Source organism: Simochromis diagramma, unplaced genomic scaffold (assembly GCF_900408965.1).
Source record: "Simochromis diagramma unplaced genomic scaffold, fSimDia1.1 OVJJ01000320.1, whole genome shotgun sequence".
NCBI classification, from domain to species: domain Eukaryota; kingdom Metazoa; phylum Chordata; class Actinopteri; order Cichliformes; family Cichlidae; genus Simochromis; species Simochromis diagramma.
This window is the reverse complement of record NW_024386773.1, coordinates 11,211,888-11,225,020: the sequence shown is the minus strand read 5'-3', so window position 1 is coordinate 11,225,020 and position 13,133 is coordinate 11,211,888. Positions and strand designations below refer to the sequence as shown.

The following is a 13,133-nucleotide window of genomic DNA, read 5'->3' as shown; positions in this document are numbered from 1 at the left end:
TCTTATAAAACTTTTTTATTTGCGAGCGACTGTATAAACATCACTGAACTGGGCTCCAATATAAATACAGATTGTGTAATAGGAAGTCTGTGTAAGCCTGCTCTGGCATCTCTGTAAACTTCAGCCCTTCCCATTACCTTTAAAGGAGTGTGTACCCTGAACTAAATATGGACATGCACTTTCACAGGATTTCGAAGAATGTCCCAGCCTCACAGTCCACTTTGATGATGCGAACCTCTCACAGTTCGTCACTTGTAACCCTCGCTGCAAGACTCTGAGACCAGCCTCTTTGCACCAGGATTGATGCCTCTGGTGGCTTTTTGGTGAGTGGGACACGACACAACAGCAGGACATCAGCACATAGGAATAGTCAGCTTGTAATTTGAATTTAAATCGAGGGATTTGCTTGAGCTAGATGTCCAGACGAAAGATGAAAGGCCTGACCTGTATAGGTCGCCAGGTCAGCGAGGACCCAGACCTGGACAACCTGCTGTCCACCCTCTCCCCCGAGGAAATAGAGGAGCTGAAGATGGACATGATGAAGGTGCCAGACATTAACCCCGAGGAGGGGCTCATCATTGCAGGGGAGAACCAACCTGCGCAGCCACCTATGAGCAACAATGTCCGGGATGCAACGACGAAACAGAGAGACACCAAAGGGAGGCTCAGCCAGAGGGAACCATCATTTGAGGTTTGTGAGGAAATATGCTTTGGCTTTGACTCATGAGTGTTTTATGATGAAGTATGATCCTCATCTCTCTCTTCATATGTTTATATTCGACTTCCCTTTGCCAGTTTTGAGCAATCGTGGCTCAAGAGTTGACAGTTCATCTTGTAACCGGAAGGTTGCCGGTTCGAGCCCTGGCTCGGACAGTCTCGGTCGTTGTGTCCTTGGGCAAGACGCTTTACCTACTGGTGATGGCCAGAGGGGCCGATGGCGCGATATGGCAGCCTCGCTTCTGTCAGTCTGCCCCAGGGCAGCTGTGGCTACAACTGTAGCTTGCCTCCACCAGTGTGTGAATGTGAGAGTGAATGAATAGTGGAATTGTAAAGTGCTTTGAGGGCCCCGAAAAGCACTATTAAAAATGCAATCCATTATTATTATTATTCATTATTATTATAACCAGATTTAAAAGGAGCTATGAAATCAAACTGACTGATAGGCTACAGCATTGCATAATACCCACAGCCCCCTGGATAGCTTTCATGTCTATTTTTCATTTCACTTGAAGCAACTGGACCTCATGCACCCCGAGTCCCATCAGCTTAAAAATAGTAGTCCCCAGAGTTGACTCCTGTGCCAGGAAAAGCAGTGAGTCCCCATCTATGACCCGCCTACATCCACTCCTTACCCTTAATTGTCATCTGCCAAACAAGCAAAGCACAAACATCTTCTCCAAGAGGCATTTGTGTAATTTATTGGAGATGCTACACAAATTTATTGCCATTAATATTAGCATGATTTCAATCAGTTTGTGTGCTTAGAAGAGAGACACTTAAGTGGTTGGAGCAGCGGCTCTGCGGAGCTTCTTAATCCCGGCCTGGTGGAATTCCTTGGTTGATTGCTCCTACGCTCACTGCCTTTTAAGGATGCATCTGCCAGGGCCACGGCCTCACGAAGCAAAACAGATGGAGGCTCACAAATCAAACACTTAGCGAGCTCCTCACTGCAAATGTATCCCTGTGCTAAAAAAAATGGATAGTGTCCTTTTGCTGACTGTAAACACACATGCCCTATTGTGAGACGCTGTTGTACAATAAAAGACAGCACATCTGCACGATCAGATGTCTTATCATACTTTACATGTCATGCAATATTTGCTGTAATTCTGTGATACTACTTTTTCTGTGCTCTGTAGCTAATAAATTGAGACTCTGCTGTGATTTATTGTGCTTAGAGCGCTGCATCATTTGACATGCTGCTTTTCACAGACGTTAAATGACCCATGTAATTTTTTGTTTTGTCATACTGATGAGGAAAAATTTCCTTATCACACTCCTCATCTTCCTGCAGGGAGAGCCGAAGAAAGAGAGCCGGAAGCAGGAGTACCTGAGGAAGATGGGTCTCAGCCAGGAGGGAAATGACGATATGAAAGTGGGAATGCAAAGACAAGCTAGTGTCTCAAACGAAAGAGATATCAAGGCGGAGGACAGAAACAGCAAAGGTCCTGAAAGTTCAAAAGAAGACGGGAGCTGGTGTTCAAGTCGAAACAGGAAGCTGGATAGCAGAGAGAGCGACACGAAAGAGGAGGCCCGTGACAAAGAGAAATATGAGGACAACAGGCTGAGAGACAGAAGAGAAAACAGAGTGAGCACAGGCAGCAAAACACAAGACATGATCTCAAAGTTACAGGAGAAAAGGGATGAGAGCAAAGAGAAAGAAAGGAGGGAAGACTGCAGGAGACGAGATGACAGCAAAACCAAAGACATTATCTCAAAGCTACGAGAAAAAAGCGAGAAAGATGTGGGCAAGGAAAAGGAAAGAAAAACGGAGAGTATCAAGACACAGGGGCTTGTCTCTAAAATGGTGAAGCAGAGCAAGGCATCGGAGAGCCAGCTTCAAGAGTGTAAACCAGAAGAGAAGAAGGCTAAAGCAGAGGAGAAGAAATCTGAATACAAAAACAAACCTGATGTCAAACTCGAACGACAACCTTCTGAGAAAGACGAGGTGAAACGTGACAAGATGGAGAAAAGAACAGACAGAGAAGAGTTGGTTAACCACAGTGACCACGTGAAAGAGAAGTTTAATGCTGAGCGGAAACCAGAGGAGAAGGTGCAAAGAGAGGACGGTAAGGTTAAGAAAGCTGAGGATAGTGGGAAACTTGCTAACTGTGCTTCTAAAAACAGCCCTAACAGCAAGGCGAAGGAGGCAGAGGAGGAAGACGAAGACTCGAGCATGTTTGATGAGCTCATGCAGCAGGTGCGAAGCAACAACCCCTCCCTCACTGAGCTCAACGTCAACAACTCAGAGGTCATCAAGACGAAAACGCTCATCGAGTTTGCAGAAGCTTTGCACAACAACACCCACGTCAAGACGTTCGCTCTCGCTAACTGCCGTGCGGACGACCATGTCGCTTATGCCATTGCCGGCACGATCCGCAGCAACAAGACTATCACCAGCATTAACCTCGACTCCAACCATCTCACCGGGAAGGGCATCCTGTCTCTCATCCAGGCGTTGCAGCACAACTCCACGCTGACCGAGCTGCGCTTTCAGAACCAGCGGCACATCTGCGGAGGGAAAACCGAGATGGAGATGGTCAAGATCCTGAAAGACAACACCACCTTGCTCAAGCTGGGCTACCACTTTGAGTTAGCAGGACCAAGAATGACCACGACAAACATACTGAGTCGCAACATGGACAGGCAGAGGCAGAAGCGCCTGCAGGAGCAGAAGCAGGCCCAGGCCAATGGAGAGAAGAAGGGAACACTTGAGGTGCCCAAGAGCGGAGGTGGAGGATCTCTGAGGAGTTCTCCCAAAGCTTCGCCTAAACCTTCACCCATCCCTTCACCTGTGCCTTCGCCAAAGCTCACTCCAAGAAAAGGAGCTGGAGGTCCGGCTCCACCTCCGCCTCCTCCTGGGGGTGGACCACCACCTCCTCCACCTCCTATGCTGGATGCAAACCGCCCAGGTGGTACGAAGAACTCAAGGGACCAACTGCTTGCCTCTATCAGAGGAACCAATAAGAAACAGCTGAAGAAGGTACATCAGAAGGGTTGACGAAGAGGTTAGCTCACCGATGCTGTGTTTGGATTCACTAACGTTTTATTTTTCTCACAGGTGCCGGTGCCAAAGTGGCTGCAGTGATATTTCCTGCTGGAATATAAAGTGAAGAAGAAGAAGAGCAAGGGAGGGAGAACAGACATCTCACCAGAGGGTTTCTAGGGGATAACCTTTATAAATTCCCCTGGCCGGTTAAAGTGCAGTGGGGCAGATGAAGACAGTGAAACATGAGACGTTTGGAAGAACAGCCATCACTATGAGTTCTCCCAACAACACTGGACCAAAAAGACTCTGTGGAGAATGAGTGATGAAGGCCTCTCTGCAGAGAGTGCCATGGGTTTGAGGCTGTTTGTCTTCCATTCATACTGACGCTTGGCTGGTTATTTGCACTAGATAATATGAGGCCGATCATATAACATGTTGGCTTGTATATGCATCTGAATGTGAGTGTGTGGGAGAGTGTGTGATGAGCTTAACAAGAGATTCAAACAACTCTATAAAACTCTAATATTCAACAGTATGTAATTGAGATTAATTTGAAAAGTTATTTATTTGTGGAGAGGGAATCCACCCTATCAGCTGTAAATCTGTAAATCAAACTGGGAATATCAGGGAATTAACAAACATGGCGGCCTGACTTAAGAAAATCTGGGTGGGTGGAGAAAACAAAAAGGTCAAGGTGGTCTTTGATTGTGTGTCTCAAATCTCAAGACATCTCAGGCAGGTTTCGAAAGCAGCCCATTGTCCCAGGAGTCCTGGGACATAACGAATGAGTCTTAGCATGGAAATAATTACATCATGCATTTTATCAGGAAGTGCAGGGAGATAAGTTTCAGCATCTGATGTTGCGTTTTGTGCAGAATCATTCTAGCCTGGGTTTTACATCAAAATGTCAGAAACGCCATTAAATCAACACTACTGTTGGTTAATGTGCTATTTAAAAGTGAATATCAGTTCTAAAGGAAATTTAATGTGATTAGCAAAAACCTGAGTGTTGTAATGAAGCACATACATTATTACATGTTTTTCTTACAGAGCCTGTATGTTTTCAATAAAAGATTCTGCTATGTTTGCAAGTTTAATGTTACCCGTCTGATAGAAGTGATTGGAATCTGTTATTATATTATAATTTTTAGCTACAATAAATGAAATTATGTATATGATAATCTTGTTAATTCTCTATATATGTGCATATGATTATATTTGTACAAGTAAAGATGTGCTCAGACGTTTACATCACTGATCATGGGCATGTTTCAGGCTTCTAATGATTTCTTTTAACTGTTCTTTATCCATGATGCAATGACTGTACAGCACACAGCTTTTATTACTTTGAAAAACAAGAACTTGAAAGGCTCACCTCTAATCTTTCAAATATAACTCTTGTCAGTGTAGCACAATTGGTCAATCTTTGCCTTGTCTGACCATAAAACATTTCTCCAGAAGGCATTTGGTTTGTCCATGGGGTCAGCAGGGAATTTTAGTTGTGCTTTAAGGTGTTGATTTTGGAGCAGGGACCCTCTCAGACAATTGTGATGGCATGCTTAGAAATGGTTCCATGAAACGTTCCCAACTTGTATAAATCTACAATTCTCCTCAACTTCATTGAGTTCTTTGGACTTTGCCATTATTCCTAGTATTGGGGAATTCAGTGGTTGCTGTCTAACAAATGCTTTTTATGGAGACAAAGAGGATCTACCAATTGTAATCTCTCGTGATCATTAACAAGAAGCAAATGTCGAATTAAAAGACACTTTAAAACCTTCAGCAGCGCTTATTAAAAGGTTCGAGTCTGTGTCTGTTTTCAGCCTGTGTGTATAATTTTGACCCTGTGTGGATAGGAAAAAAATCCAAAAGAAATGCAAACCCAATTCTTGCATTTTAAAGTAAATAAATATGTATGCTGTACAATCCTTCCACCCTGGAAAAGGAGCAGCTCGAAGAAATCCTTATGAGCCCCAAATGATCATCACATTCATGCCTATGATGAGTGTATGGAAGCTTCTGACCACAGCTGTATATACATTCAAAAATGCAATGGCTTGTACTCGCAGCAGGATTTTACGACATCACTATGACTTTTGTGGCTAGTTGGGGTCCCATGACTTACTTAGACTAAGGTGGAAACTTGCGGTGTCCGTATGCCAAAAAATACCTTTCCAGGAAAGCAGGAGGCCTCTCGTGTCTCGTACTTTAACTACTGAAATAAACATGGATTCACATTTTTTTAAATTTATGTATCTGCATTTCTTGATGGATTAATTTTAAAAACCGCACGGCAGAACCTTTACCAGACACAAAACATTATATCAACTAGTGAATGTTTTCGTAGCATGTATATCTGTGCTTCTGCAGTGGACCATGAAGAACTTTTCTTCTATCTGTTGCTCTTTACATAATGTGTTTAAAGCTACGTGGAAACATTGGGAGCTGTCTAGTGTCCACCCACCAGCTGGAAAGGTAGCCATCATCCAGAGAAAAAAGAGAGCAGCAGCAGCAGGCCAGTTTATCTCTCTGCAGCCTTGCCTCAGTCTCTGCATCCACAAAATGCCTATATTTGGTCATTTCTCAATGAGGGCTTGCTCTGTAAGTCATTCCTTTCTTGTTCCTAATAATGGGCAGTGAGCCAGCCTTCTGTCTTTTAGCTGTAGCTGCTACTCTGACCAATAGTCTCAGAAGGAAGAAAAAGAGGGGAAGGAATGAAATGTTGAGATTACTGGTTTTCAGTGCCATCAGAAGGCCTCTAAGTACATTGCATTGCTATTACTAAGAAAACACTAGGAGCACAGCAGAGTGTGATTATTTTGCTATGAAGATTTCTATTTGTGTTGCAGAAATGTGAAAAAAAAAAGTTTATTAAGGGGTGTTCTTTTGTTTTTCTACCTGCTTTTTAACCTTTGTCACTGTAAATAAGACTTTATGTGATCAGTGTGACATTGCTTCTGTTGATAGAAATGTCAAAACTCTCTTATACCTGTCTGGCTGTCCTTTAATTTGCTTCATGTTATGTGAATTAGCAAACACTCAAGTATAATACAAGTCTATAGTGCTTGAACAGTTCTACTTTTTTACTTTACATTATTCATTACAAGATCTTTTTTTGGTTTTTCTGTGGATAGGTTTAAGAAATAGGCTGTAATAAACTCTCAGGACAGCAGCCTGAAGCTCATCCTTCGTCCCTGCATGCTCTGTTCCTTTAAGAAATGACGTTGTCTCTATAGTGTCGTTACGTCAGGTGTTCGATAATCGTTACGTCAGGCGGAACAGCAAAGAACAAAATGGAGGAGTATGCCAGAGAGCCGTGGTGAGTCCTAAAATTAAAATTAATCCGTTTCCCGCACCGTTTCAGCGTGTACTGCAGTGGGCTGCGTTTTGAATACATGCCATGTTAGTTGTGTTTAATGTTTTTATTTTATATCACGTGACACGACCGAAACACCTCGAAACCGGCCGGCTAGCTGCCGTTAGCAGAAATGCTAACTTCGCATACACAAGTGAAGGTAGTTTGAGCGAGCACTGCGTCGGGACGGCTAAGTCACGTTGTGACCTTGTCGGTTTTATTGCCACATGTCATTGCTTTAAATTTACTGACCCCACAAACCGGTGCTTAAAAAAGGCATATAACATCTATTGTAACCGCATACTGGTAGCCATTCGGGAAAAGTTGGAGTAGTTATTTTAGTATTATTTTGCTTTGGCGCACAAGTAAGCTAGCTGGATTAGCTACTTGTGCGCTATCTAGACTGCAGCCTGATGGCTTCAGCTAGCTTGAGACATGTCCTGTTCAAATAGTTTATGAACTTTTAACAGCGTCACTGAGGATTTAAAATAAATGTTTTTACAAATACATACATTTTTTCTCGGTGGCTGTCCTCGTGTATGCTTATTTTGGTTTAGGTTTAATTTATAAGAACCGTGAACTAAATAAACTTCTTAAAAGTTCAAAAAGGTTGTCCTGGTTCGCTGTTTTTCTCCCACTTATGTTTTTAAGTATTTTGGCCAGCTTTTAATAACAATTTAAGATCGCATACTAATGGTCAGAAACACGAGACACAAGGTTACTGTCCTTCAATATCACTGCAAAATGTTCGTTTCGTGATTTAAGATGTAGTGCATCTGTTTACGTAAACGAATGGCTATGAGTAAATAGAAGATCCAGTTTTACATACATTATTTAAAACTGTTACATTTTCCTGATTTTGACCAGAAGTCATATTACATTGTATGCAACCATCTAACCATGTAAACCCTTTCTAATAAAGTCGTATGTGAGAAGTAAACGTGCAGTCTGTTTGTTTAAATTTGAGATGCGGTCATGTGAAGTATAATCCTCACTGCCCAAACAAACAAAATGTTGTAATGCTGTAATACTTCATGTTTTACGCTGGTTCAGAGGTGGTTATTAACATAGGACACAGAGAGAGTGGCCCTGTGAGTTTGTGTGCGTTCACGCCTACGTGTGTTTTTCTTCGTCTGCCTCCATTTCACCCTATCCCTAGCATCGTTTTCTGTCACACCAACCCTCTGCATGTCCTCCTCCACTACATTGCCCCTCTCTGAGGGCTTCTGCTTCTGCTCATGTCTGGCAGGTCCATATTCAGCATCTTTTTTTTTTGTCAAATATATACACACTAACCGTCCACAGCACACGTTCAGACCATCTCAGCCTTGCCTCTCAAACTTAGTTTCTGTTTAAACCGAGCTTTCGCTATGATACCCATTTCTAATCCCGTCCATTCTCTCTTAGTTCACTGCCAGTGGAAATCTTAACATCTTCAGCTCAGCCTCCTGTCTTTTTGTTAGTGCCATTGTCTGCTCATCATAAATCTCAGCAGGTCTCACTACTATTCTTTTGTAAACCTTCCCTTTCACTCTTGCTTCTGTCATAAATCAGCGCTGACACTAGTCTCCATCACCACCACCCTGCCGAATCTCTTCTTCACTTCTCTTGTGCACTGTCGGTTGCTTTTGGATGTATTTAAACTCCTCTGACTACTCTTCACAGCTTCACTGTTACATCGGTCTCCTTCTCAAAGGCCAAACCTGTGTGTGTGTATAGTTAGATTTTACGAGTGTTGATATTCAGATGACCTATATCTTATTGTCATATTACCAGTAATAAACTAGTTCTTCTTCCTTTACCTTTGGATTAATTTAGACTTACAGGGAACATTAAGAGATTGTTATGAACATGCAATGAGAGATCTCAAATGTCATGACATTATTAACTTAAACAAACTAAAATGTCTGTGTTCTGCTTTTAGCCCCTGGAGGATTGTGGATGACTGTGGGGGAGCTTTCACCATGGGAGCTATTGGAGGAGGAATATTTCAGGCAGTGAAAGGCTTCAGAAATGCACCCTCGGTAAGTTCAAGGACTGTTTTCTGGCCTCAGTCAAAGCTGACATTCAAGGTACTGTCCTTGGGGTCAGTGTCACGCTCAAAGACACTTGATGATAAAGCAGTGTTTCTGTTCCTGTAAACAGGAAATTTTCTTTTTAATCCAACCTGAATTTCAAAGACCCACAATTTTTTCAACTTATGTTATTAGTCATAATCTGAAAAATCTGAATCTTTGGTCTCAGAAATCCTGACCTGACAGTGAATTTCCACTGATGCATGTTTTTTGTCTCTCTTTTTTGTAGGGGATGAGCCACAGAATGAGGGGTAGCTTAACTGCTATCAAGACCAGAGCCCCACAGCTCGGGGGTAAGAACAATTGCTGAACTGTTTCAAAGGTCATTTCTCTTCCTTTGTAAAGAACATGGGCTGTAGTCAGCAGCATGTTGTACATCGTCTGCAGTTCCGATGGTGACAAATGAATCTTGGGAAATATTTCAACTTCGTATATTAAAGTAATTATCGTTTAATTAAATAAGCTGCTATTGGAGCCTGAAGGCATAATCTGTGTGCAGAATTATTAATACTTTATTTGCTGTTGAAGTGTATTAGTGGTAGAAGTCACTTATGTAAATATGTGACGCGGGTGATTGCTTGACAAAGTGACAAGCGTATCTTCAATGATAACTTCTTCAGCTGATGCAAATCTTTGGCGTGTTGCAGGTAGCTTCGCAGTATGGGGAGGCCTCTTCTCCATGATTGACTGTGGTTTAGTAAAAGTGCGAGGGAAGGAGGATCCATGGAACTCAATAACAAGTGGGGCCATGACAGGAGCTATTCTTGCTGCAAGAAGTGAGTAGTCAACAGAAAACTTGCATACCTCATACAAACAGCAAATGTGCTTTCACATGCATGTCCACATTTATTACAACCCCTCCTGAGTGTGAGATTTTCAGGCTTTTTTCTTCAGTGGCTTCTTGTGGGAGTTTCTTAAAAAAGAAACAAAACCTGCAACAGCTGGTCCAGTAAACCCAGTTTTCAGACTTTCCTGCAATCAGTATGAGGAAATGGAATTGTTGATTCTTGTAACTGGTCTGCATGTTTTCATTTTTGTCTACTTCTATTTATAGATTAGTTTTTGCATCACTTTCTGGTCATTTTGCTTACTTTACTGGAGCAGAAAAACTTGAAGCTTATTTGTACAGGGACTGTGGGGTCCTCATAGAATTCTGAACAACTTTAACAAAAGATTGAATAGACAGAAGTGGTTTACACATTTGCCCGACAAGCAAAAGATTCCCAGTTCCAGTGGAGTTGCGTCAGGAATGGTGAGCAGCCGAAAGTAGCATGAAAACACTTGTGCTATATACCTTTTTATTGAAATGGATTATAATAAGTTGTATCCAAAAATAGTGGATTAAAACTGATACAAAAATTGATGGTGGGAACATTTTCTAACAAACAGTACCATCTCAGTCTTGTTGAATATACCTTTTAAGTGCAGAAATGAATGTTTTATGTGATTTTAGTCAATTAATGCCCTTGGTTTGTCCATAGATGGACCGGTAGCCATGTTTGGCTCTGCCGCCATGGGGGGTATCCTGCTGGCATTGATAGAGGGCGCTGGAATCCTGCTTACTAGGTTTGCCTCTTCACAGCTTCCAACTGGTGAGTAATACTTTGGTGATTTTTTATAAATTCAGTGAAAGAGACTGAAGAGTGTTTTATGTAACGAGCACCCATTGTGATAAATTACTGTACATAAAAGTCTACCTAACCACCAGAAGCCATCAGGCGTGAAAGAATACTTAGATGAAAGATGACATGACTGCGGCAAAGAAAAAAACACTGAATGTACTGCGACTTCACCTCTTGTTGCCCAGCACCTGATATGTTTATCTTTGTTGACTGTACTTTAGGAGTGTTAGTCAACCCCCAGCTTGCTCACATGCTTTGCCGAAAACAGTATTCAGTCACCATGCACACAGTAGCATGGATTATAAACATCAGGTCTAATATGTGTGATAAATCTCATCTGATTCTTCTGCAAATTTTCTAAATTTTGCTGCTTGTGTTTGAATTGTGGGACAAAAACTATTAAATTATAAAATTTATTCTGAAACAGTGTTTATCAGTGATGATACTACAGTTATGGCAAAATGCGAATATTTGAAGATTGAGTCAGCTTTCTGAAGAAACTGACTATATTTTAATTTGTGACTGTTTTTAAATAATTGGAAAAAAAACACTCAGTCGTCATATGTCAGTGAGGACCTTTGGGAAGTCTTTTTGATTCATCAGTTTGCTCTTTTAGACTTTTGGCACCGATCTCACTCTGAGTTTTATTTTTTCCTCCTTAGGACCTCAGTTTGCAGAGGAACCTGCCCCTGCTCCCATGCCCACCTCTCCCTTTGGAGACTACAGACAATATCAGTGAGAGGAAGTCTTCACCTCTTTATCCTCTAGGCCTTTTGTGAATTCCTTGCTGAAGTTAAAAAGAAGAAATGGCGGTGCAGAGTACCACACATCAAACAGTAGAAAGTGCACCCAACTTTATGGACTGTCGGAGAAGTGAACGACAAAACACATCACCATTTTCCTTCTTTCAGGAGCCATGTACACATCTGCCTTTTGCCATTGTCAGGCTTGTCGTGTGCATCTGTTTCACCTAGCTGTGGTAAAAAACAGACAGCTGAGAGTTGTTGTGAGGATGAGATGTGCTTTTCTATTTTGTTTACATACAGTATAGACTGCATGTATCTTGATGGAGAATCTGAGATGTTGAATCTATCAAAAATATGTCACACATGGAACATAATTAATTATATGTACATACAGTAAAGCTTTCACTTATGTTAATCTATATTTGCCTTTTTTGTCATGCTTGGGTTGGCCAGCAACACTTGGTTGGCCTTTTTTTTTAATTATTTGACTTTATTCAGAGTTATGAAGGCAAACATCTTACCACAGACACACAGATGCCATTCCTGGAATATATTAGTTTGTTTTACAGTGATTTATTTATTTTCCAATGGTAAGGAGTTGTGTCAGATTGTTCTATTTTATGTGATGGTGGTTTTTACATTCAGCACAAGTGAGAAAAAGACTGCTAATGACAAACTGAGGCAGACATTTAATATTAAATGGAGAACTCAAGCAAGGGATTGATGTATTCTGTATTAAATCTGTATGACAGATTGTACTCTGGTACATTAAAGAAATAAGTTGTAAAGTATGTCTTTTGGAGCTTTATGAATACATTTATGGACTGTAGATTACAAGCTAGAGCAGGATTTTGCTTCTCCACTAGAGGGAACTCCTTGCAAAACAAACAAAAAAACCCCACTTTTGCCCTCTTTGCCTGCCCAGCTTGTTGCAGCTGACTCTTTAAAGATGTATTTACAAAGGACACATAAGGAAGCATTTTCCTTTCACATTCTTGCATGTGCGTGTCACGCACCAGTTATCTCTTCTAGAGCCAGTGCTGCAAATTTACAGGTGGACACCGGATGAGAAACTGGACATTAAAGGGGACAATTATGCAGCTCGCACGGCAAGTGGGCTGTTTGATTTTTAGAACTGTACTCGTGGCACAGTTTCAGACTTTACTTCTGAAGCTGATAAAATCCCAGAACAATAAATAGAGATAAGGAAAGCAACAGCAACCTCCCCTAAAAATATTTAATTATAAATGGTCAGGAAATTGTGTAAAATACCCATCATGAGCAACCTTCCCAACCATAATGTTTAGTTTTTGGAAGCCAAAACACATTTTTTAACACAGTGACACACAAAGCATGCTTAATCAGTCCCAAAACTTGTTGGTGATTAGTTTACTGTTAATTTGTTGTGTCAGCTGTCAGCTCTACTTTGGCTCAATCATTAAAGGGAGTAGGTCATTTTTATATTAACTGCTTTCAAGGACCTTTTTCTCCTATAAAGTCATCAATAATCATTAAAGTCTTATAATTGATGGCTGGTAAAGTTTTAAGAATCAGCTTTGACTGCTTTTCAATTAAAATAAATTTTAAGTGTCTTCGCGGGGCTCTTGAGACTTGATTTAGACTTTA

The 13,133-nt window shown here is 41.4% G+C and overlaps 2 protein-coding genes across 3 annotated transcripts; both read left to right on the top strand.

Annotated features, from left to right (window-relative positions):
* Positions 1 to 28: 28 nt before the first annotated feature.
* On the top strand, positions 29 to 4,882 carry lmod1b (leiomodin 1b (smooth muscle)). 2 transcript variants are annotated; one of them, XM_040007878.1, is made up of 4 exons: positions 29 to 323; positions 416 to 691; positions 2,015 to 3,703; positions 3,782 to 4,882. In XM_040007878.1, exons 2-4 carry the CDS (start codon positions 416 to 418, stop codon positions 3,806 to 3,808), a joined length of 1,992 nt encoding a protein of 663 aa, XP_039863812.1. In that variant the 5' UTR covers positions 29 to 323; the 3' UTR covers positions 3,809 to 4,882. The 2 variants fall into 2 exon arrangements, with proteins under 2 accessions (XP_039863812.1, XP_039863802.1); XM_040007868.1 differs by having other exon boundaries at positions 30 to 691.
* Positions 4,883 to 6,902: 2,020 nt separating this feature from the next.
* On the top strand, positions 6,903 to 12,298 carry timm17a (translocase of inner mitochondrial membrane 17 homolog A (yeast)). The gene is made up of 6 exons (XM_040007930.1): positions 6,903 to 7,028; positions 8,989 to 9,088; positions 9,369 to 9,432; positions 9,787 to 9,915; positions 10,621 to 10,731; positions 11,424 to 12,298. Exons 1-6 carry the CDS (start codon positions 7,003 to 7,005, stop codon positions 11,498 to 11,500), a joined length of 507 nt encoding a protein of 168 aa, XP_039863864.1. The 5' UTR covers positions 6,903 to 7,002; the 3' UTR covers positions 11,501 to 12,298.
* Positions 12,299 to 13,133: the final 835 nt, after the last annotated feature.